This window comes from Perna viridis, chromosome 14, assembly GCF_037379345.1.
Source record: "Perna viridis isolate PV_CMFRI_1.1 ecotype Kerala chromosome 14, ASM3737934v1, whole genome shotgun sequence".
Classification (NCBI taxonomy): domain Eukaryota; kingdom Metazoa; phylum Mollusca; class Bivalvia; order Mytilida; family Mytilidae; genus Perna; species Perna viridis.
The window spans coordinates 10,444,288-10,471,290 of NC_142458.1; the positions used below are offsets into that span (position 1 = coordinate 10,444,288).

Consider the following 27,003-nt stretch of genomic DNA (forward strand, 5'->3'; position numbering starts at 1 on the left):
CAGATTCAAGGAAAAAAGACAAAATTTTCAACATTCTGTTGAAAATCCAGAGATCCAGAGGCACCCAATAGTCTTCAAATAGAGAAAGCATTTTTGAGTAAAATTTTATAGTCAGATCGGTTGGGTTTTGACATGCGCGTTTGTGATTTTTTCCCCCATTTTGCATGATTCTTACGAAGACTAACACTTAACAAGGGCTACTTGGTTTAATTACAATAACTGATAAAGTAAAGATAACAATATAGATCTATTTCTTAAGAGACGACATGGAACTTGTCAAGGTGTTTCTGATCTGTGCCTTTTATTTACACCAGGTAAGTGTTCACGAACATTTTGAGTTTCGGGAAAATATGTGACCATTGGTACAAAAATGTAATGTTGAAAACTAGGCTCAATGACTTTAGTGTGCTTTCGTGAAAAAGAGCATACCCACCCTCTATTGAAGGCGTACAGACATTTTACAAATGAACCACGAGTCGGGAGCTCTGACACAGAATGCTAATTAAGTGACCAGCATTTTTTTCAACAGTTTGTTTGAAAAAGTTTGTTTCAGAATTCAGTTGAAATATCCCCTTTTACATGTAAGAGCATATCCACTCTATTGAAGATGGAAAGGTGTCCTACAAATGAACCACAAGTCAGGAGCTCTTTTTCGCTTGTTAGTGTTTGTTCTGCAGTGCTCTGTACCGTTTATTTATATTCTACATATATTCCCGGCAAAGAACTGAAATCCCAACGATGTTAGAACTGTTAAACTTTGCAAAGCAAATTTTTGGTCGTTCCCTCCGCGGGACTCGACCTCATACCGTTGTGACATCTGTAACAACACCGCCTGCACTGTCGAGCACCCTAGACCACTCGGCCAGCTACATGTAGGAATTGAATAGATGAATTGTCCGGTACTACCATACATCGTGTACTAAGTTACAGCCCTAGATTAATCCTACGAGGAGGAATGACCCGGTCAGCGAAAGCCATATTTTTATATATAGCCTAGCTGGGTTAGAGTCTTATATTGCTCTTTACTTGCAGCGAATCCTCCGTTGAATCTAGGATATACCCACACCCCAAGTATATATCCACCCTTATCACCACCGCATGCAGTCTAAGATACATATAGAGAGCAATGCAAGTCCGGGTGTCAAAAGAATTGGCCTGCAGCAGCGCCAAGCTTGTCGTAAAAGGCGACTAGATAGTGCTCAGAAACCTAGCCGGGGGCTAGCCGCTCTGCCCACAGAGCAACTGGGATGTGTGCCCCAGGTGGTGGAATAGGGTACCCCTGGCATGTTACATGCCGGAGTTGTCAGGCTATAATACGGGAAAACTGACCGCAAACCATAGTGGTTAGTGGTGCACCGTGTTGGGAACGATGCCACGTTCCTCGCATGTTAAAGAGCCCTGCTGTGGTATTCGAAAGGAGTAGGAGCCTTTGCGCTCCGCCACAGGAGGCTAAATTGACCGATCCTACCCATCCCCCCTTTTTCTAGTGGCAATCAAAATTTATCGACCCTATTATCCTTGTGTCCCATCCTTTTTTTTCATTTCATCATCATCATTTCATGTTCATTTTATCATCCCTTTCATGTTCATCGCCTGAATATAGCTGAAATATTGCTGCTCGAGCGTTAAACCTCAACAATCAATCAATCAAACTTTACAGTGGGACTAATAAGTACAGTTGCTTACGGTTATGGCTATTCATAGGAAGGTCCGGGATTCGAAACATTGGCGGATCCAAGGGGAGGGGGCAAGTACATCCTTATCAATTTGCAAAATTTATGAAAATAGCGTATTTTTGTGTGTAAATGCATGCATTAAAATGAGTTTTTCAAGGATTTCTCGTGGGGCCCCTTCGGTGATTCTCTGGATCCGCCACTGCGCATCCAAAACCTATAATCATAAATATGCAAAATTACTGTGGTAAAGTGATATTTTTTGGTTTATCTTACTTGTTCTGTCGTTATACTCATTTTTAATTTCAGGGTCTGGTATTCACCAGTGGTATGTATATGCATTAACGATGCTTCCACATCATAATGCTTCCCCATTATTTAGCAAACTCTTAATGCTGATGAGGAGCATTTGGCAATATATGGACCCGTTGGTCGCCTCCAAAAAAATTATATGGACCAAAGCGTAGTTGTTAATTTCAATACGAAGCGGTCCGTAAAATATCCTACCGGTCCATATGACGTTATATGGACCGGCATCTGTATCAAAAAAGAAAGTAAACAAGTGAAGTATGATATTATAATATAAAATTCTTGTATATTCTAAGGACACAGTTTGGTAAGAGGTACGTATTTCGTTCCGAAATTTCAAAATGATCACCAAAACTACTTTCCAACAAGACGTATATCGACAAATAATGTTTACATTCCACGAGATGGGCCTGGTAATATAGGAAACATAGGTGGATATTCAAAAAAAATGTCTGATCCCTACAATTGGTTACTCGACATTTGCACCTCGAGCTCACAAGCGAGTAAATTTCTAAAAGGTTAAGAAGAACGCTAAGTCCTACATGTAACAAGACAGAAAGATTTCTATGAAATTTTGGGCTTTTTTTTCTTTTCACTCTGGTCCATTTTTCTTTCCACCACTTTCATTTTTCATTTGAGGCAAATTACCTTAAATAAAGTCAATTTGCAAAATATTTTATTTCTTTATTTTTATTTATCAGTATCAATATATGCATCTACCGTTTGCAATTAATGTGCAAGTTATCATTTTTTTTAATTTTTCAATTTTTATAATATACTATAAGGAGTGATTGTTATATTTTTTTCGGTCTATGAGGAAATAACCTCAATCACGTGGTACACACTACATAACCATCATTATATTATTTTATTACTTTCAAGTTTGAACCACGGGCATTGAGGTTATTTTAAATAGACCGGAAAAATATAACAGTCATTCCTTATAATTCAATTTTAGTATCAAAATTTAAGGAGTAAAAAGGTTGGTGGCGTCACAGTTACATTACAAAATTTGGTCTGTGAGACGATGGACAAATTTTTTTATCTAATCAGAAAGCTTGTTACATCTAAACTTCAATTACTTCATAATCACGTACATTACAGTTGCCCCCTTTTCACTACGGAGAGTTTTAACACGATAAATCAATTTCAGCAGTAAAATACGCTATGCACATCCAATTAATCTCAGACTAGCTATAAGTACCTTTCTGTGTAAGAAACAGGCAACAGGTGGAAAATGATATTTCTCAATTTAGTCTTTTTTGTTTCAAACATATTCAATACATCTAGAAAACAACTGAAGAGCTATAAATGAATTTATCTCGAAGCATCTGTGACGTAGATTTGGCTGCTTATATAGGGAAAATGTGCAAAAAAAAATTTCAGTAGTGCATTTCAACTAAAATGACCTACCAATACCTTAAAATGGCAAACTATATAAACACTTTGATGGTTATTTCTGGAGGTTATAAGGAATAAATACTTGGACAGTGCAATAAAATCTTTGTTTTTTTATTCATGTGCCACACCTTATACACATTTTGCCTGATTCTTGGACAGAGAAGTATTAAGATATCGACTGTGTCCCATGTCGTACCCGCAGCTCCCTAGTCTCAATCTTTCTATCACTTGCTGCGTATTAATGATCATTCTGTACCATATCAATACTAAGTCCATCAGCATTTGTGGCTACCTTTATATGACTTGTTTGTGAACATATAGGCTACATTTCAGAGCTAGTTAAACATTCTGTAAGCACGGCCATCAATAATCAAAGACTCAGCTCATTTTCTTCGTTTCGGTGTGCACTAAATCCCTGTTGTGATAATGAAATTACCGAGTATTATGAACACAAAGTGAACAAAATGAACGGTATGGGATTATGCACATCAACGTGTTGTACAAGTGTATCTACATAGCAAGTGTTATGAAAGTTTTGTAGAACGGTTTGAGAGGACTTGATATGGCAAGGTGATTCAGTAGTTAAGTAGCTGTCTTTGTAAGAATCATGCAAAATCTGAACATGTGATACACCCCAAAAGGCTACATATTTTTATTTTTGTAATTAAGTTGTTTTATGTGTCTATACTAAGAAATGTATAATTATTCATTCAAATCTGCCTGCTTTTAGCAGATAATCGACATTGAAAAAACAGTAGATTCTATTGTATTTTAGCGCCATTTACAGAGTTATCTCCCTTAATTTTGAAATCTACAGTGCATTTAATTTTCATCTCGTAAGAGCACGGGTTATATGAAAAACTTCATGTAAATTTCTGTTTACTATGACATTTCAAACAAAATATCAAAAATAAAAATATGTAGGCTTTTTACACATTGAATCACATTTGGCATGATTCTTAGATGGAGTACTACTTAACTTCAGGAAACGGAGCTCAAATGGGCATAACTCAAAACTATTTCGTACTAAAGGCACGACAAAATATTGTAATCATACTGCATACAAAATTTTATGAAATTCTGCTCAGATGCGATGAGAAGATGCTAAAAAAAATTAGTAGTGTACTTCAGGAAACTATCATCAAAGGAGCATAATTACAACAAATTATTAGGATAAATTTATTCTTGGTAATATACCCAAATAGATCTTTTGTACTTACTACATACAACGTACATGTACCACGTTTCGAAGTTTCAAGAAATTCTGATCATACTGTAAGCGGTGAAGTTTTTGCTATTTTCGCGGGAAGACCTATAAGACATATAACGCGAAAAATTAAACTGTTGTGGATAATTCATTGGAAGAACATATCAATATTACGATTTTGGAAACGATCGGGAAATTAAATCAGCGCGAAAGTATTTTGATCATGGAAACCGTTAAAATTTTCAAGTATATATATATATATATAAATCAGCCTTAAACATTTTAAATTAAATTGTTTTTATAACATACTTTCCATTTTTCCTGTTCACGAATATATGAATGAATCGGTCAATTATTCAAACAATCAATCTTATTCCTACAGCGTACGATGAATGTTCTTCCATGGCGTTCGTTACCAGGGAATCAAATAATTGCATCGGTATTTTGGGCGTTCTGAACCAGACAGCCGGACATACACACGATGATGTTTGCAAGTAAGTACAAAATTACGAACGAATGTGAAGACGGAACTGTTTGTTAACATGAACTTGAAATTATAGTTCACAGGTTAAATTATTCGATGAGTAATAAATAGGTTCCTACGACTTAGTGTGCTTTACTGTGAGATATCAAAATACGTAGTAAATTCTACTTAACCAGTTATTGTATACCGCAATTTCACATTACATAATAAATTTATACTTTAGTACTTTACATGTGTATGGTTCAGTTTTAAGCAAAATCAAAATATTATAATGGCCAATGGTTTATCCAGGTGAGTGGTGTCCGGTAGTTGATTCGTCTCTCATTTTTTTTGTGGCATTTAACAAAGTTGTTCCAAATTTGGACAAAATTAGCAAGACAACTGCAAATACACGTAAAATCAAAATCAATCGATCGATCCTGATCAAAATGTGGGCACGTGTGTATAAGAATAATCAAAGGAACAAGGTTCTATCTAGCGTTAATCAAAAGAATGTAATCTAGGGACAAAGACCAGGCATGAAAAACAGATATACACTACAAAGTTCATAAAGTAACTAAAATAAGACATAAGTAAAAAAGCAAATGATAAACTCGGACTTCACTAAAAACTGGGAGCATGGACCAGGTGTACCGGTAGGGTAAGGGTCCTCTGCTTTTCTAGAAGCACTCGCCGTATTGCTCATAAAAAGTCAAGTCTGGGATAGTCGAAAGAGGAAAGGAAAACTATGAAACGTTGAACAAATCAGTTTTCATGGCACAGATGGATACACCGTAACCATCCACGAGTTATGATTATGACCATAAACCTTCTGTAGTGATGACTTCAATCTTGTAGCAACAAACCCCTGTTCCAGAAGCCTGCTTGTTACCATCATCTTGTTTGAACTTTGACTATGTGTGGCTGAACGGGACACACGCGCAGTATTCAATCCACAGAGATATCGATTTAAACATGTTTTCAATTAATTCATACTTAATTTTACAGGGCATACAATGAAGTAGCAAGGTGCTTTCAACTTAAAGCAGCCGATATCAATGGTGAGTGTACTCTGGATGCCTTCCATGCAACGTTTACGAAGATGGAAGGTTACCGAGGAGACAAATGGCTTTCCGATATGAATACACACACTTGTAATTGTAAGTTAATTTAACTATTGTTAATGTCTATGAAAATACTTTAAAACAAAAAGTAATACTATTGTTTTAGATTCACGACAAGTAAACAACATTATATACCTGTTCTTGTTAAGTCGATAAGCATGTGTTATTTATTTCTGCGAGACCAGGCTTGGTAGAAAAAAATTTCTCGCGGAAGTGTATTTATGAGCATGCTCCACACATCGTTCTAATGGAAGATGGAGGTTAAGCGCGCTGTAAAACCAAGATTGTACCCTCCGTTTCGTTTGAAATGCCTGTACCAATTCAGAACCATTGCGGTGCCAGCTGCTCCGGTGCTGTAGTGTCTATTTTGCCAGATTTGTTTTGGATTGTCTTGATAACGCATCGGATTAGTGTTCGGTAATTTGATTGTTACCCTTGTTTACCGACCAACATATACAATAGAACATGTGAACGTCATTATACATAAAATCAAGTAAATAGCATATACACATATACACAACATACATGTAAAAAGATAACAAAGATTAACATTGAGTAAACAACATATGCACGATATAAGGATTACACAGTTAACATCGAGTAATCAACATGCACGACATATAAAAATGACACAATAAACATCGAGTAAACAAGATATGCACGACATATAACAATTACACAGTAAACATCGAGTTAACAACATATACAAGACATATAAAAATTACACAGTAAACATCGAGTAAACAAGATATGCACGACATATAGGAAATACACAGTAAACATCGAGTATAAACAGCATATGCAGGACATATAAAGATTACACACTAAACTTTGATTAAACAATATATGCACGACAAATAGAAATTACACAGAAAGCATAGAGTAACAACATATGCTCGACATATAAAAATTGCAAAATAGACATCGAGTAACAACATATGCTCGACATATAAAAATTGCAAAATAGACATCGAGTAACAACATATGCTCGACATATAAAAATTGCAAAATAGACATCGAGTAAACAGCATATAAACGACATATACGGATTACACAGTAAACACCGAGTTAACAACATATGCACGATATACAAAGATTTCAATGTAACGTCGAATGAACAATGTAATATGCCCGCCAACAAGTTATAACGAGAAAAGTTGGCTATAAAGTAAACAACATATGCACAATTTATTCTGTCGTTAAAGCAAACAACAAATGCGAATTATCAAATGACACACACACAACAACTTTTCATAACTAAATTTGTTACATGTAGATCCGTATGCTAACTAAAAGTCAATTATATCGGCTGCCTTCGATATGAACAACATTCACAAAATATGTCAGTCTTAAAGTAAATGTGCCGGCTACAAAGATAGCAACATGTGTACAACATATGTCAGATGCAAACAAAAGGAATTATTCATCAACTTCCAATAGAGATAACAATATATAACGTCTACTAAAGTAACAACATGTGTAAAACACAATATACAAACTACCAAGTAAATGTATTCCGACTACTCCAATAAAAACATGTCACGTCTACCAAGTAAACAAAATATTGGTCAAAGACAGAAATGGCAAGATTACCACAAAGTAGGTAATCAGGAAGTGTGACAGACCTGAAATCGCACCCACAATGGAACCCCATTCTGAAGTTGCTTATTAAATATCGTGTGGCCGTGAGTTGAAATGTTTTCCCCAATCACCCGCCACCCGCCGCCCGACCGGCATTCACAATATTACAAGCGTATTTGCACGAGTGCAACCTGAACATAATATGTCATCCACCGCTAAACCTACTGACATATCAACTTGTTTTTGTTATAGTTATACTGTATTTGGTGGTTTTAAGCTGTAAATAAACTTTGAACAGACAAGGGAAATCATTCCACCTATTAATACATTTTTAAAGTTATAACATACTGTTGTTTCTTTGTACTTTTCAGTAACACAGTTCACCGGTTCTATTTGTTCCTCACCAGAGCGCATCGGCCACGTTTCCTCTCTTGGATGTATGCCACCAATACTCGGCGGATTCGCTAAAGCATCGCATTCGAGTTATCTTTGTTCGTAAGTTTCAACATAATAAATAACGACAAAGTTTTCAAAAATGGCAAATGACAACAAAGACTGTACAAATGTTGGTAAATGTAAATATTTAGACAACATTTTGCACCCCGGAATACGAAAACAAAATAGACTACTTTCTCATTCACTTCCGTCCCGAATAAAGTTTTTTTTTATTTATATAGTATTATCAACAGACGTAACAACAGAGACTTTGTAATCGGAACCAAAAACAGAAAATTGAATCGTAGCTTCGCCTCTACTCGTATGTATCCTTCAAATTCAAAATCCTATCTTTGGCCCGTAAACCACTTTCCATCAGATTCGACGTATAAACTGACTGCAGAAGTTTTCTCTCGTACATATCAACAGGGAGATTTTTTTGTAACATTTTCATGCGTGTTGTAGTCAGATGTCTTCCAATCTTAACAAAATAAAAGAGAAAATCTTCGCTTGGGATTGATTACGTTCACAGATATTTCTTGACCCCGAATATAGTGAAAATAACCCCACGTGACAAAAACCACGTTGACAGTCAAGGACATGTAAAATTTGTCTTTTTGTAATATGTTAGTATATGAGCGTGTATTCTCGAAGTGTAACCTTCAGTCAAGTCTCTGACTTCCGATTGGCACAAGTTTATCAAAAGATTCTTGTCCCAGATCAGAAGAAAAAATTGACTATAAATTGTGATGAAGCAAAGATATTGGTTTGAAAAAGGACCTTCACACTTTGAAACCTCTATTTTAACTCAAACCAATCATTGATAGACGACAGCGTAGCCATTTCATTACTTATTTCACACCTTAAACTCTAAAGAAAAAAAAGAAATTCAGTACAATTCGTATTAAACACAAAAGAAATGCTTCTTTCCTTCTTTCTTAATATTGTTTTTCAATATTTGGTACTTTGGGGAAATTTTATATCCGTATGCACCTGTTCTTGTTCCAACAATAAAGTTTGTAAGTCTCGTCATGTGACTCCGTGGTTTCACGAGAATGGGTCATACTATACGATTCAAATGCATAAAGATTTGTCATTTTCAGAGCATTGGATTCAGTATATAAAACCAAAACATTTTGTCGTGTAAAAATACCAATAAAAATGACAAATATCTATTTCCACATGACAATAGTGGTAAGAAAAGCGTAAAATAGAAAATTTTGCATTGTAATACAGCGTTTCAAGATCCCTGAAGTAAACAATAAAATGCAGACCGGTCTCCGGATTTCAATACGTTCTACATCAGAAATTCCGGTAAAGAAAATAAAACTAGAACGAGACTTACATACCCTATATGACCAGAATGTGTACATTGTCCATATTCATACATAGAGCCGTATCTGGACTACAGGCCTGTACTGGAAGCTTCCTACATATGCTTGGAGAACATTCATGCTCTACGTCGGAAATAAGAAACGGTCTACAATCTGAAACTACTGCTACATGGATACACAACCACTATCCCTCACTGAACCTCGAAGAATGTTTCGCTGTTTACCACGCTGGCAATACAGGTACTATTACATGTAATATAATAAAATGTTTTATGTTCTAATTTCACTCTGTTCAAACGAACATAAATCATGTATGTGCTAAATGCTTATAATTCTGAATATAACTCACATAACTCTGTAATAAAAGGCAATAAAAGGGAAAAAACACAAGTTTAGATATTGTAAGTTGCAGTGTCCATTTCTATATAAAGAATAAACAATCTAGTCGTAACATATCCAGTGACACCATTATCAACAAAATTCCACATAAACCGCATTACAAACATGTTAAAAATTAAAACAATTTTTTTTACATGAAAAATTCAACTGCCTGCAAATATGGCCACTGCCAAAACTTCAATAAGCCAGCACTCCACAGTTTAGTTTAGTTTTGCACTTTTGGCTAGGGATGAAAAATGACATAAATGGAAACCGGTGGTTGCTATAGTGATTAAAAATGAAGAATCTATTGTTGATAAAACATTTTCTGAAAAAAAGGTGACTTTTAAAAGCATTTTGCAATGTTTTATATATTTTCAATGTTGAAGGGGCTTTTTTTCAATGACAATTTGACTTCATCGTGAAAGTGAAAGTAAGTCAATTTTTCACCATGCTAAATTTAATAAGTGGATTACAAAGTGAAATAGCTCAAAATCTAACCGGCGATGCCCATATGAGGAAGGGGTTTGCGAAGGAAAAAGTTTGAACAGTTTCAGGGGATGAAATAAAAATTTCAGATATTTTGCGGGAAATTTGATATTTTTAAACCTGATTTTATGAACGTTTTTGCAAATTATCTATGGTAACCCTATATGCTGTGGGTAATTTTTTTTTCCAGAAAATTTTTACTGCATTATGGAGGCTTTGGCTTGAGCTATTTCTAGATATATAGATTTACAGATGCTTGACATTTTTTTAAAGTGATAAATGTTACAAAGCATCAGATTACAAGACCAAAATTAGGCAGTTCTACAATACTGTGGAGTGCTGGCTAAACGAATCAGAGTGAGTGAGGTTTTTTTAACGTCCTGTCGGGTCTCGCACGGACGATAAACGAGTCACACACACCTTCACCTTTTACAGTTCCCGCCAAACCGAATTACCGTTTATTGCGTGCAGGCACAATAACCTAACGGTATGATAAAATTACTGCGCATATCCCAATTAAATATACACGAATTTTAATAATCAATCGAACATGTAATTTTAACACAGATCAGTACCAGAAAAAGCCGGTCCGTAATGAATGTAAACATGATTTTAGAATGTGTTGCAAAAAGTAGCAAGACTTTCTTTATGCTCTGGCGAAGTTAAAAAATGTACCAATTACTAGTATACACGTAGTAGTTCTAGAGAACCCCCTATTACACGTAATTCCATTCGAACAGTACACAGCAAAGCTCCTTGAATTTTTACTCAGTTCTACCTACTTATCCTCTTCGTGTCCATCAGCACATAAGGCCTCAACCAGCCGACGCCACAACTGCCTGTCAATTGCTTTCTTCTCTATTTTCCTCCAGGTCTTCCCCATATCTTTATCTCCTGTTCGACCATTCTTCGCCATGCCTCTTCTGGGTGTCCTCTTTTTCGCTTCCCGTCAGGTGTCCATCATAGTGCAACCTTACTGATATCTTCTCCTCCTTTTCGCAAAACACGCCCAATCCAACGTCACCTCCTTCTATTTATCTCTATCTCCATGCAGAACTGCTTAGTCTTTAGGTATAGTTCTTTATTTGATATCTTTTTAGACCAATAAGTTTTACAGATTTTTTTAAGGCAGGTGTAGTGGAATGAGGAAAGTTTTTTCATGTCTGTTTGTATAATTCTCCAGCAGCCAGACCCATAAAGTAACACAAACTTCACATTACTGTTGTATATTTTCAGTTTGGTGTTCATACTGATTGACCCACTTTTCCATATAAATTGCAGTTGGCAGAAAGCATTTCTAGCCTTGCTTATTCCGGCTCTGATGTCTTTTCCTGTCCCATTGGTGTTACTTATCATGCTGCTTAGATGTTATAAGTCCTCAACCTCTACTATGATGTTATTTTCTAGTGTAACTGATTGATCTGTATTACTGTTTACAGTCATTACTTTGGTCTTCTTTTCGTTGATGTTCAGGCCTATACTTTGTGCTACTCCATTTAGTTTTATTGTTTTACTCTGCATGTTGTTAACTTTACTAGACAGAAGGCAGATGTCATCAGCAAAGGCTATGTCTTCTAAAAATGAGTTCATGGTCCCTCTGATACCTGTGTTGTTTTTTTTTATTTCCTTGTATTGTTCTCATACACCAGTCTATTGCAGTGATGAATAGGAGAGGAGATATGATACATCCTTGTCGTACCCCAGATGTCACTGGGAACCAATCTTACTGGACCATTATGTAATACAAAGCATTCATAGTTCTTGTAGAAAGCTTGTATTAAGACAACTATTTTAATGGTAATCCATATGCTCTTAGAATGGCCCACAGACAGTCTCTTTTGATGCTACCGAAGGCTGTCGGAAGTCTATAAAGTTGAGGACTACTTTATATTGCCACTCAATATTTTTCTCTATAATGTTACGTATGGTAAAAATGTGGTCAATACATCCTCTGCCTGATCTAATCCCTGCCTGTCCATTCCTTAACAGATCATCTATTACATCATCTATTCTAATTAATAGGACTCTTAACAGTACCTTGCTCCATGTTTGCCCATTATTCTTTCTTCCCCCTCGTTGTCATTACCGACCTAATCATTCAAATATCCAAGGACTATAAGAATGTAATGCCGAGGCTTTTACTCACCGTGTTTGTAATTTCTCAATACTGTTTTTGAGTCATCTTCGCCATCGTTAGTGGGTGCATAGCACTGTATCAAAGTCAATTTTGCAAATTTAGGATGAAATCTTGCTACAATCAATCTTTTATCTACTGGTGACCATTCGATGGGTGCTTGCTTGGCTTGGTCGTTCATGACTATAGCAACACCTTGGTGATGTTTGTTATCTTTTCTACTGGAATATAGAATTGTCTCTCCTGTAGATGAAGTAACAGAGTCATTGTCAATCCTCCTATATTCACTTACTCCAAGGATATCAATGTTATAAGATTTCATCTCCTCTTCTGCCTGAGCTGTCTTTCCTCATTCATACATTGTGCGCACATTCCTGAGCCTATCTTAAGATATACTTTTGGTCCCAGAAGGCTATTCTCCTTGTTGTGAGCATGCCGTAGATCTAGGGGCCAAGCCTTCTCCAAGACCCTATGTTTCAGCCTAGGGCCGCAAGGTACTCAGTTTACCATTTGCCACATCGGGGAGGATCCCATATCTGTGCCCAAAGGTCTTGCTGCATGAGAGGCTATATCTGGCAGCGGAGACTGACTCACTCGGCTTCCTTTTCACAACGAGAGTTGTTAGCCAAAGGTAGAACTGAAAGCGAGAGTGGAAAAGCACAAACGCCATAAGCCATTTGACAGATTTGTCGCACCTATATTTCCGTTTTATCTGAGCAAAATGTACCTTACTACATGTATCACAATTGGTAATATCTTCAATGTTATTTGGTTATCACAGGTCATGATTCCGAGTGTAGAGATTTTACCTACATCTCTCGTCATGCAGGGCAAGCATTGGGTGTCGTGTTCATGAACAACGTCACTGTTGTCGGCAACCAGGTTTACTGTCAGTAAGTTTTTAAGCTCATACTTGATTCGGGTACACGACGATCGTGTATAAAAAAAATGCTTAGCCATCTTTGATTCAAGCTGTAACTTTTTTAGAACTTGCGAGATGTAAATGAAAATAAATATTTATAATCCAATATTAAACTTGCACGAGAAGCCTCCGCTGCAGTGTCCCCACATGGCTTAGGGAGATGTCCTCTGAATTTCCATAGGCAATTATCCCTGCAATGTATCTCCGGCTCGGCCATGGCAGCCTTCGCTGTGGTGTTCCATGCAAAAGGTGTTTACATAATTATTCCTTTGAGTAGTGTAAATAAGAGTTGATTTTCTGTTTTTCCGACGCAGTTTCGCTTTTTACCTTTTGACCTTAAAGACATTATTTCATGGAAACGCAAGTCACCTGAGCGTAATTCTGTTTCCCATTCGGCCAAATCCTGATAACTTAGTGGCGTTTCGAAAAAAAAACTGTATCGAAAATACAAAAAGCTTGCCATGTGTTACATTGGTTATCTTTTTTATAAAGGTAGTACTTGTTTTTTCTACTTAGGACATTCTACTATGGCTTACACCAACTTCAACATGAGATGGAGAAGTTAGGACATGTTTGCGAAATAAACGATCTCTTCCATGAACTGTCAACTATTCTAGGATATCAGGGAGTTAACAAGTCTATTCTGTCTACCTGTAACAGTACGTTTATTTAACTATTAGCTGAAGTCAACTATATATCCTTAAAAAAATTAAACGATGCAGATAAATACCGAGAGGGGGTATCCGGGGATAAGACCTCTTCCATTGGTAAGAAAATTGTGTTAGATTTCCCCCTTTTCGGACCCGTTTCTGTAGTGATATCGAAATAATTATATGGATTGCTTTATAATATACAGTCAAAAACTATACAGTCTTAATTTTAAATAAAAAATTGTATCGTCTGAATGATTAGAACAGGCTATATAAACATTCTTGATACAAGGGGTGCTTTTTATTAGGTAGAGCATCTACATATACGAAAGGCATACGGAAAACAGATATAGAAAAGGGATAATGTTTACAAAAGAAATTCTTAATTTTGTAGGTTTAAAATTTATGAATCAGTGAAAATTAAAGTGAAAATCCATTTTTCATACTTTGTAGAGTTGTAGATTGATTAATACATGTACGATTTTGCGCTAAAGGCCGTTTCTCATACATCAATTCATTTAACAAATGGTCACGAATGGAGTTGCTTAGAAATTCGAGGCGAAGCCGAAGGGTAGTAATATGAGGCACAAGGATAAAGGATATTAATGTATTAGAGAATGATACAAACCGCTGCTAATCAAATCATCAAATCGTGCACTTTTTTAGCTCACCTGGCCAAAGGCCAGATGATCTATTGCCATCACTTGGCGTCCGTCGTCGTCGTCGTCGTTAACAATTTTTCAAAACTCTTCTCTACTGACACTACTTGACCAATTGGACCGGACTTGGTATGAATGTTCCTTCGGGTATCCTGCGTAGATCTGATGAATATTTTTATCTTTCGAAAAACATGGTTGCCGTTACTAAAAATAGAACATAGGGGTCAGAGAGTAGTTTTTCGCGTATATTCACACCCGTTAGGTTTAGCCAAATTCTGACAGATTTAATGTGTTCAGCATGATGAAATCTGTCTGTGGTCCAATTTTCGTTTAAATCTGTTGAGCCATTTGGTAGTTATTGTCCTTTTTCGACGTTTTTTTTTTATTTTTAATGTTATTTCTTTCCAAAATCTTCTCCTCTGTCACTACTTAACCGATTGGAACCAATCTTGGTATGAATGTTTCTTGTATCTTGCATAGAACTGATGTGGGAATTTTTTATCTGTCGAAAAACATGGCTGCCGTTACTAAAAACAGAACATTAAGGTCAGATTCTTTTTCGCATATTATATCTCAAAAACCGTTAGGATTAGCCAAATTCTTTCAATTGTTGAAATGATCCTTATTATAAGACCAACACAATTCAAAGTTGTCAGACGACTCATTGTAAGAGTTATTGCCCTTGAAAGGTGAAAAATGGTGCTTTCTTTTAATGTTTTTAATTTATTTTTTGTTTGTTTGTTTTGTTTTTACAGCTTTCAGTCAATATCTTGCTAACTCCGATAGACAGAAAAAAATTCAGACCTTTAATTGCTGAAGTGATCCTTACGATAGCCTTACCAAAGTCTTCTTGAGTCAAAATTGTTGGATAACTCCCCGTTAAATTTCTTGCCGTTGAAAGGCAAAATTAAACACCAGATGAACGATTCAGGCTCCTGTGGGCCTCTTGTTTATTGATCTTGTTGGATCATCGATGTAAGTTCTAAGTATCTTGCAGTCATGACTGTCTTTTTTTCATTTGAATATATTTTTGTTTTAGGTGTTGTAATGCGAACAACAACTTCAGATTTCTGCAATGACCAATCTATGGTTTTCAGGATAGTTGCGCATGATCCATTCTGCGCACCCTACATAAGAAATATTGTTCGTCACCCAAGCAAGTGTATGTACAGGGAGCAGTTTTTCGGATGCGCAGAAACGAAGCTACATTATTCAGGATTTGATTGCGACGTCAAAACCATATTCAGTGTTTCGAAACTTACCCAGTACTTCAAAACAAACTACCCAAGCGTAGCATTGCCAGACTGCTAGTAGGAAAAAAAGATTTACTAAATTAATCAAAAATAAAAGTAAATAATAAAAAGCGTTCCGATGTCGAACACCTCGTCAGCAAAATGATATAATTCTGTCAAAACACACGGTATGGCAAATTGGAACTTGGTTTAGGAGCCATCACTGATGTCAGTTTGTTCGAAATTTATATGTAAATGAAGACATGTTCTCAGGAGAATGCACAAATTAACATCATACGGTCGCATTCAAGTCTAGAACTAAATTATTGTCAGTATAATTTATCATGTTTCTATTTTCGCTCAAACTTTATTACCACGAACGTTATAACTACGTATTACCAAGTTATAAGTACTACGTCACAATACAATATACAGTTCCGGCGCGTACCAAAAACACCATTTTGTTGAGAATTGAACACTCGTTACACCAAATAATCAACAAACAAAAAAAATGTTAAACAAGTTAAAGAACGGAAAAATACAGTTTTTCCGTCATTCTCGAGCTTCAGCGAGTTGGTTAAATCTTAACATTTAACTATCGAGAGTAGAGAAATCTTGTAATCCCCGAGAGCATTGGAGGAGAACCTGTTTTTCCCATCTGTACAAAACTCGGAAATGTAATCTGGCGGGAAAACTCGCAGAAATTGTATCTCCTCCCGGTGGTTAAAAAGCCACATGCATTTTTAAACTACAACGGTATCCACAAAATGTCATTATCGGTAGTCCGAAATTCAGTGAAATAGCATACAATATTATAATAATAATAATATTAAAGTTCACAAACACATATGGTTTTCCTTACAAAACCAACCGAAATATTCCAATTGAAAGTCTGGCAAGTGCAATACTGCGTCCGGACTTTAGCTCTCGGATTTCCGAACCGTCCCTTACTACAATTTGTAAACAAAACTATGTTTTGACAGATATGTAACCATGCCAACTTAAAGGATTATGAAATACAGCGAATAACATATATGTTCAAATATCAATAAACATGGAAAGGAAAAGGGGATTAACAGCTCTCAAAATTTCACAATAACTCTAATTGACACAAGGGGGTATTATGTAAGAATTACTTAATCCTTTTTAGATACACAAAATAGAATGTATTAAACTGATAAAATGAAATCTACTTGTACAAATAAAATACAAGCCGCCGAAAAGGTTTTGTCCTTTAAATACTGCACGACACTTGCTTTCAACATCCGAAATGGCACAAATGCGATATGTTCTAAAATAGGGTGACTTCCGCTAGAATCTTGGTCCTCTTTATATAGATACTCTTTCGTAATGGCCCGAATATTTTTCAGTCAAAACAACTGGTTACCAGGAAGTGCGGGTATTGTTTTCGTTCCACAAGTTTATCTCAAAATTTTAGCGATCTCTCGATCGCTTATGATATTGACCAGGGAACCAGATTAGTAACCAGATTAAACAACTGGTAATGGCTATATATAATAATGTCCATGTATATGACCTTTATAGTAAATTGTAACGAACCCCATTTATTTATCTGAATCGGATACTTGGTAATGTTCAATGCAAACCGATCATTTCATCTAGTAAATTCCCGTTCTCATATAAGCATAAAACACACGTATCTAACATATGTGTATGATATTTAAAAAGTATATTTTGATCTCGTATGAAACAACTATCAAGCTATGACGGTAAACACGACACCGATCAGCAGCTTAATTAATTATGCAAATCATATGCGAATGTTAAGTACTGGAATTACGAGTGTAATTAAGAAGTCGCTTACAATATTAGCGATTTAAATCGATAGTTCGAAATGGAGGATCAAGGATGTTCTGGTTGTCAGACCACCCTTTCGTCTGAAAAACTCTATATTACGTGCAAAGTCGGGCAAAATGAACAAAATGTAACCTGGAACCCACATGTTTCAAACTCTGTAGATCCATCAGCACCATAAAAACTGATTTATTCAACGGTGCATCTGGTCCGAGTTGCTCATTTACTTTTGTTACTTTGTATGTATGAGTTTAGTTACTTTATGTTCTTTGTTGTGTATGTCTGTTTTCCATGTCTGGTCTTTGTCCCTGGATTACATTCTTTTGATTACCGCTGTAACATTGGTTCCCTTGATTACTCTTCCAAATAACTTATACGAAGTAATGAAATAAGATAGTTCTCATTCCTCTTGCTTTATTTAATTATGCAATTGAAATACACGATTCAATTCACACGATTTATAAAAATGAAACAATGTAAGAGACTTGAGGAAAAATCGGACACAACACTATTTTTATTTAAAGTCTTTCAAAGTTATAGGTTCAAATTTACTATAACTAAAATCCAACAGAAGCAAGCTTGTTAATTCCTTAACGTAGGAATTATTCAGTTTATAGACAGGGTATATTATAATATTGCCATGTTGGACGGCATGTAATATGCATAAATAAATATGTATTAAATGTTGCACAGTTGATTTATAACGGTTAGCCATAGACAAACCTTGAATTTTAATTTTAATGAAATCTATATCATTCAAAAACGAAGAAGCTACGTGCTTCGGGGTAACATTTTAACAATACACGGACCCAAAAAGAGGGTTGGAGGCACCCCATCATACTCAAAGAGTTTACTTAATTAAATAGTAAAAATTAAAAATCAGTGTAGTACCCCCTCCCCTCTCCTTATCGGAATTTCTAGATCCGCCAATGACAACATTAAAGGAGTTAATCAAACAAAACTCGAGAGAAAAATTTTAATTTCTTTCCAATATTATATACTGTATTTAAAATGACAGAAGGAGCGTCCCCTCCGCCAACCCATCTGAATCTGCCATTGTACACCTAGTTTTAAAAGCATTTTTGATGCCATAAAATACATATACAAACTACAATTTTCTCTGTGTTGCTTTTTTAAAGAGGTGGTTCAGCGTGATTGCTTCGAGTGCAGTTTTCGTGAGTTCGGTCCTACACAGGATCGCACAAAACTTAAGTTGGTAGTAACTGATTCCAATTGTTAAGTGTCAGTCCTTGTAAGAATCAAGCAGTGGGTGAAACATAGTATGAAAAAAAAACATCATTTTGATAGTGCAATTTGACTACTTGCACGATCAGAATCTAAGGAAAAAACAAGCTTTTCCATATCATGTTGGTGCATTGGGATATAATTTCATTGAAATGCGCTGTAAATGAACATTTAAAGGGCAGATAACTCTGTCAAAACCTTATTTTTCTAATATTCTATTGAAAAATATACGAGCAAATCCAATGATGCAGAAATCAGATAATGGTCTTTTCAAATAGTGAAAGCATCCTTGCGTGAAATTATATTGTCTCATCGGTGGAGTTTTGACATGCATATTTCTGATTTTTCCCATTTAGTTGATTCTTACAAATACTTATACTTACACGTACAATTAATAGGTGTAATTGAGATACGTGTATTGTGTTTCTACTTTTGTACACTTACAAATATATATCATAAGTTTATTTTAAAAAGAAAAAAAAAGACGAAAAATAAAAGACAGAACCACACAACTCTCATACAAGAGCTTCTTATTATACATGCACATAGTCACAAGCATATCCAGACACCGCAATGTCACGCACGGTCTTATTACAGCGGCACAACGGGACATATGGAACGATACGAGAAAAATATATATATTACGACAGTGGAGGATATCGGAAAATATAGTTAATTTCGTGTAAAATATGGCAAATTGAACAAGTCATAGTCTGGAACTCTCTTTTACCTCGGACCTCCCTTAATCAAATTCTGTATATTGACTACTTTCAAGAAGAAGAACAAATATGTACTAATTAATGACATAAGATAAATATCGCTATTCATTCCACTTGCTATATTTAATTATGCAATTTAAAAATACACGATTAATTCACTCGTTGTGCTGTTTGCAATGCTACCAACGACTCATGTTTACGTTAAATGAATGCTGTCAATTTCCTTTTGTTTTGTTTTCTAAAATAAGAATTAGACCTGTTTGTTTTAAATTTCTTTTTAGATCCACCATTGTTCAAGAAGAATAACTATATAGAAAGTAATGAAGTAATACAGTTGTTATCATTCATTCCACCTGCAATATTTAATTGTGCAATTGAATTACACGATTAAATTCATTCGTTGTATGATTTTCAATGCTATCAATGACTCGCGTTTACTTTAAATGAATCTTTTAAAGTTCTTTTTAAAAATAGGGAAAAAATTGTTGTCCATACAGGCAGATAATGTCATTACTAACAGTTTTAGCCATAAATTTGATTTTAGGCTCATACGGTAAGTTATGTGTTGTATTTTTGGCACTACAACTGTTGCGTGGCACTTTTGGTAGCTGTACTGAGGAACAAGCTCAACGAGCCCTAATGTACAAGTGCATGACTATTGCACGGCAAAACACGCAGGCAAACCATTGGGCCAAAATGCTGACATAGTCATAAAATTCGTGGATCGTTATGGTGTACACATCTACACCACCAGAAGCGATTTCTCAACATGTCAGTTTTCCCTTCTATCGTACAAACTGACGTGACATTTTACAAGCAATATGGAGATTGTTTACTGATGCATCTGGTCCATAACCCCGATTTTGTTGGAGTCCGGGTTGCTCATATTCTTACGATTCTTTATTAGTACTATTTGGCTATATTTCATTTTATTTTGTGTGTGTACTGTTTTCATGTCTATCAGCTGATGTCTATAATCTTCATCCTCGTAGTATAATATTTTGATTATCGCTTGAATCTTAATTCCCTTGATTACTCTTAGCTAAAACAAGCTAGGATTGGATAGATAAATACGTGAGGTGTCAAGCCTTTCACTAATTTCAATTACTGTTCCGAAATGACTGCTAGTGAAATGTATGATTTATCTATCTAACTTGACATATGATGCTAATTTTACATGAAATAATTGATTGTTACAACAACCATTCGAAAGTAAAAAGTATGACTTATCTGTATAACTTGACATATGATGTTAATTTTATATGAAATAATTGATTGCTACAACAGTCATTCGAAAGTATTTTTATTAAGACCTATTTCTCTCCATTTAAAGAGTAATCAAGGGAACCAAGATTTTAAATCACATTAGGGGCCAAGTTGAAAATGTGCTACAATAGCGTTTAATAGTATGTACTTTCTTTCTGCTTTTTCTTGGGTGGAACGTTTTGCATACCAAAATCAACTACAAGAAGGCTGAAGAATGACGATGGAAGACGTTCATGTAAAAAGGAAAGATTTTTGTAAAAAAAAATTAAACATTACCCATCTCCTCACTTCGGCAGTTCCAAATATATTGTAATAGTTTTTTATTATTGTGTGTTAGGTCATGCAATCTTCATTAAATATATAACAGTGCACTTACACAGCCAAATGTGCCACACATTAGAATCATAAGGTTTGCCACATATTATAATTATTAGTTTCATTATCTATATGGTTATTGCATGATCATCATATGATAATGATTTGTTTTTCGCAAACACGTGATTATCATAAGTTTCCAAGCCAAAATTAATATAAGAGAACAATATGATGATCATAATGTATGACAATCATTATTTTAGTCCATGTACCATGGGCAGTGTCTGACAGGCGCGTAGCTGAGGCCAAATTGAAGTGTAGGCAAAATTACGGCAGGGGGTCCAGGGGGGCAAAGCCCCCCACCTCCGAAGCTCCGCGGAGATAGCATTTTAGAGCATCATGTATGCCTCTCCTGGATGTATTAAAAAAAAGGCAAAATTAAATGCAGGCAAAAGCCTTTTTGCCTAACGGCAGCTACGCGCCTGTCTGTATTTTATATGAACTGGATCTAATTTATTAAGTCTCGTTCTGACTTAAATCCATACAGAAGCTTATGATCCCGCCAGAATGTTTACTCTATAACCAGTCAATTGTTTTAACGCTATATTTCAGATCAAAAGAAATAAACACAGGAAACGTTGTTTTAAGGATGTATAAAATGTTTCTGAACAGTTTTATTGATTATTTCGAGATATTATGAATCACCACTGCCCGATTTTTAGACAGTCCCATACGTAATTGATATTAACCATCATTAAAAATGTTACTTTTTGAGAAATTTTAGGTTGCTAAGAATGTTTGACAATAATGTTCCCGTATCACCTTTGTAATTATAGGCAGAAAATATACGTAAATATTCGACAGTTTAAAAATATTTTCATTTGTAATACACGTACAGTAGGCCGTGTTCTAAAGAAACCGGACAGCCCTGACGCCACGAGTAAAGATTTCCTTTTAACAAATACACTTGACACTGATACAATGCCTTAACTCGACATGTTTGCATCTGATCAAAATATTGTGCAACACTGTACGGTAATTAATCGAACTCATTTGTTTTTGTTTCAGTTACACACTGTTGTACAGGTAATATAAATTTAATGTTGACTAACATTGGAAAGATGCAGGAGGCAGGTGTTACCTGCAGAAGAACTAAGTTTACTATATTTAAATTTTGACGCCTTTTACCGCAATACACTGACAAAGATATATGTTTCTTCACTAAAAGATATAAATCTAGTAAAGATCCTTACTCGGTATAGCAAATTAACTTCATGTCATCTCGAAATTGGCCTCTCAGTGCTTCTAAGGTTATAGATCAAATTCGTATTGATTACAGTTACATGTACATTAGGATGCTTTTATAAGAATTACTCTTGACATTACCGCTACACTGAAAAAATAGCCGTATAACGAGAAAGGCAGAGAAGTTCCGATTGCCTAAAATAATTCAGCTTACCAGTCAATTACACATACGACCATAGTATACTATCATGTTGCCGGGGTTTTCCAGAGCTAACTGAAGATGTGTTTGCACTTACGGAAAACCTTTTTGTAATCCCTGAAAGTTTTTCTACATAACATACGGACAGAAATCATGAGAACTGTCACTAGTACCATGACCTAAACTAGATATTTCGACAGCTTTTAATCTGAACATAGCGCATAAATTAAATTACGTTTGTGTATATTCTCGATATATTATACATGTACACGTTCTTTATCAAAGATATCAATTATGACTGCATACCGTAAATCGCAAGCACGTAAATGTTCTCTCCCCTAATGTATTGAATTTTGTATTTACTTTTTAGCGCACCTTGCCATAGGCCAGGTGAGCTACTGCCATCACTTGGCGTTCACCGTCGTTGTCGTAAACAATTGTTCAAAACTTTTCTCCTCTGAAACTGCATAATCAATCAGAACCAAACTTAGTATGAATGTTTCTTCTGGTATTCTGCAGAGAACTGATGTGGGGATTTATGATCCGTCGAAAACATATGCCCACCGTTACTACAAATAAAACATAGGATTCACACAGATGTTTTTCGCATATATCTCCAAAACTGTTAGGTTTGGCCAAATTCTGACATAGGGGTAAAAGTGTTCAGCATGATGATATCTGTCTCAGGTCAAATTTTCGTTTTAATCTGTTAAGCTATGTCGGAATTATTTCCCTTTATCGACGTTTTTTGTCTCTATTTTCAAATATTATTTCGTTGAAAAATCTTTTCCTCTGAACGTCTTGACTAATCAGAACAAAACTTGTTTAAATGTTCCTTAGGGTGTTGTACAAAGAAGAAATGTGGGGGGTTTTGATCTGTTGAATAACATGGTCGCTGTAACTAAAATAGAACATAGGCGTCACAAAGAAGTTTTTCACATATATCACCACAACTGTTAAGTTAAGCCAAATTCTCACAGGGTGTAAGTGGTCAACATGATGAGATCTATCTCAGGTCAAATTTTCGTTTTGATCTGTTAAGCTATGTTGGAGTTATTTACCTTAATCGAGGTTTTTTTTCTCTATTTTTAATATAATTTCTTTCAAATTTATTTTCCTCTGAAACTTCTTGACTAATCAGAACAAAATTTACTATGAATTATCCTTCAGGTGTTCTTCATAGAATTGACGTAAATATTTTTGATCCGTCGATAAACATGGTCACCGTTTCTAAAATAGAACATAGGGGTCAGACAGAAGTTTTTCGCATATATCTAAAAAAACCGTTAGGTTTAGATGAATTCTATCAATTGCCGAAATGATCCTCATTATAAGACGTACAGAAGTCTGCTCTGGGTCAAAGTTGCCTTACAACTCTTTGTTAGAGTTATCGCCCTTAAAAGGCGAAAAATGATGTTTTTAGCAGTTTTCAGCCAATATCATTAAATCTATGATAGATAAAAAGAAACTTTCAGTAGATGAAATTATCCTTTTCAGAGTTATTGCCCTTGAAAGGCAAAAAAAAAGAAATAAGCAGATGAGCGATTCAGGCTCCTGTGAGCCTCTTGTTTATTTCTAGTTTCAGTGATTGGGGGTTGGGGAACGTGGGAAGAATGGTACGCATGCGCAGTGACCTGCGGAACAGGAAGTCAGAATAGATATAGATACTGTAACGATCCACTAGTTTTCTGCGGTGGAAACGCCTGCCCAAATTGCATAGGTTCTTCATGTGCAAACAATCTTCAAAAGTCAACCGAAACAAGGTCCTGCAATCTGCAGGATTGTCACGGCAAGTGCTAATTAAGATCCTTCTTACCCGCTATTAAAAGTATACAACAAATAACGAACCTGCAAATATTACGGATTTTTTAATGTTCCATTTCCGTATTTCCAGTATTTTGTGAGATATATTAAGTTATTTAATCAAGGTCGGGACAAACTCGCAAAACATTCTTTTATTTCTAATTCAAAAACTGTTAAAGACACTTTTTTAGATACAAATTATATTGTGTATTAAATTGGCACTTTACAAGAGTTATTGCTCTTGATTATGTTGGTTTGTGTTGAAGATGAATTCGTTTTTTTTAAATATACAGGAAGAACTATCGTTACTAAAACTATAGCATATGTTTGTTCGGTTGCTTTTCTGCACCATGAATCATTCTCTTCCATAGACATTGTCACTTCATATAACGTCATTCTTTTATGATCATGAACAGGACACAATGTTCCAAAACTATCTCCAGAAACAAGCGAATTTCCGATGAAGAACGTATTGAAATCCAGAGACCATCTGAATTTTATTGTTTACTTCCGGAATCTCAAAATGCTAATATAACATTTATTGGATTTCTTAACATCTATATCATGTAGATTTCTACTAGAAATAGATATTTGTCATATTTTATCGGTATTTTACATAGAAAAGTGTTTTGCATTTGATAATGAACTAAACACTCTATAAATGACTAATTTCATGTGCATTTGAATAGTAGAATGGGAGCAATTCACGCGAAACCACGGAGTCACGTGACGAGACTTACATACACTACAACAATGACTATTTTTGTAACAATAACAGTTGTAAGAAATCCCTGACTATTGGCAGATCGCCTGACAATATACTTGGTTGCTCTGATCGCTTCACTTGCTTGAATAAACCCAATCAGGAAATCAAATACCGTCGGCGATGAATTATCTACGGATGTGAAAAACAGATTTTGAAAATTTATTACCTGTTGACATTATTACACATGCCACATCCTTGGAGAGCGTACAATTGAGTGTTGGTTTTTTTTTCAGTGTGTGGAAACAGGGTCATTGGGTACGACACACCATCGTCCTTAACTTCCACGATAGGTTCAAACTCAGGTTAAGTATTGATTATGACATTTTCTTGATGTTTTTCTTTAAAAAAAAATACCCCAGGTACTAGCAAAAACATGATATAGAATTACAGTACGTATGGCTTATTTGACCTATCAACCTTCTCATATCTTCAAAAAATTCCTCAAAAATTGAAAATTAAAAATTAGTGTTTTTTGGCAGGCTAACTTACATCTTCTTTCGGTGTACATGCCGTTCTAATACCTGAATACCAACAATACAAGGCAGCCGATATGCATTGTATGCCATTCTCTTTGAAAATAAAGAACTTGTTAAGTAAGTGTCTATTTCAAACACCAGAACATGTAGTGACATGTTTAGTATCATTGATATTGTCACAGAGCTCAAGTTGTCTCCCTTTTCTTTTTTTCCGTTTTCAATATTCGAATACAAAATGCCAGATTATCATAGGGACATCTCAAAGGTGCTTTCAAATATGAGATATTTTAAGTTCTAACAAATTCTGAATCATCTTTTGAGAAAACATTGTTAGCGGGTGTTCGAGAGCAGTGTTCACGAGGGACCAATGTCTCATTTTAAAAATTCATTTCCTTATTCGCCATCTTAAGTCGCACAGAGTTGGGAATGGTCGAAATCTACCCGGGAGGGATGTTGTCATCTACTTTAGTGTTAACAAAATGACCAGTCCTTCACATCTTTCACAAAATTTAGTTTAATAAGAGGTACAATATTCGATCAAAATTTGATAAAAACGTCGAGGCAAAAAAAGGTCAGTACTAAAGTTGACCTCGTTATGTAAGTCACATATATCAAAAGAGTTTTGCAAATGAAGTCCTCATAACGGTATTTAATGCGAAATAAAGTCATAGCTTGGAAGCACTGAGAGTCTGATCCAGTATGAGACGAAGTCACGTGTTTCAGAGCTTTCTATACAAAATTCTGTATTTTCGTATCTTCTTCACTAAAAAGCTGTTATTGTATGATCTTCAATAATTGTTACCATTCAGATACCCGTTTTTCGTCTCCTATATGCCATTTGGCTATAGCCAGAAACATTAAGTTATAATTAGCGACAAAAAGTGCCAAGAAGCATCAAGAAGTGAAAAACCACCTAGATGTCTAGATAAAGCGACAAGAAGGGAGAAATAATGACAAAAAGATTTTCACATTTATCTATATATATACAACTTCGCCCTCTTGCAGGTGACACTTCATATTATATGTTAAGAGTGAACAAAAATACATTCATGATAGCATAGCTTACACAACCAACGGTTGTGTTGAGTGGTGAGTACTTTTGTTATTCAAGGATCTGTGGTTTAAAGTTATTGTAAGAGGGTGTCCATGCAAGAGCCAGGCAA

At 35.4% G+C, this 27,003-nt stretch overlaps 1 protein-coding gene across 1 annotated transcript; it reads left to right on the forward strand.

Moving 5' to 3' along the window:
- The first annotated feature begins 226 nt into the window (after positions 1 to 226).
- On the forward strand, positions 227 to 16,125 carry LOC148598176 (uncharacterized). The gene is made up of 9 exons (XM_088561838.1): positions 227 to 314; positions 1,983 to 2,001; positions 4,973 to 5,084; positions 6,062 to 6,213; positions 8,130 to 8,253; positions 9,586 to 9,767; positions 13,310 to 13,421; positions 13,967 to 14,109; positions 15,799 to 16,125. The coding sequence occupies exons 1-9, from the start codon at positions 267 to 269 to the stop codon at positions 16,068 to 16,070; spliced, it is 1,164 nt and encodes a 387-aa protein (XP_088417964.1). The 5' UTR covers positions 227 to 266; the 3' UTR covers positions 16,071 to 16,125.
- Positions 16,126 to 27,003: the final 10,878 nt, after the last annotated feature.

Excerpts from the sequence above, each read along its gene's own strand:
- LOC148598176 (XM_088561838.1), top strand. The coding sequence starts at position 267 with ATGGAACTTGTCAAGGTGTTTCTGATCTGTGCCTTTTATTTACACCAG. Across the intron at positions 6,214-8,129 it reads GAATACACACACTTGTAATT|TAACACAGTTCACCGGTTCT; the intron begins GTAAGTTAATTT and ends TGTACTTTTCAG. Across the intron at positions 8,254-9,585 it reads CATTCGAGTTATCTTTGTTC|AGCCGTATCTGGACTACAGG; the intron begins GTAAGTTTCAAC and ends ATTCATACATAG.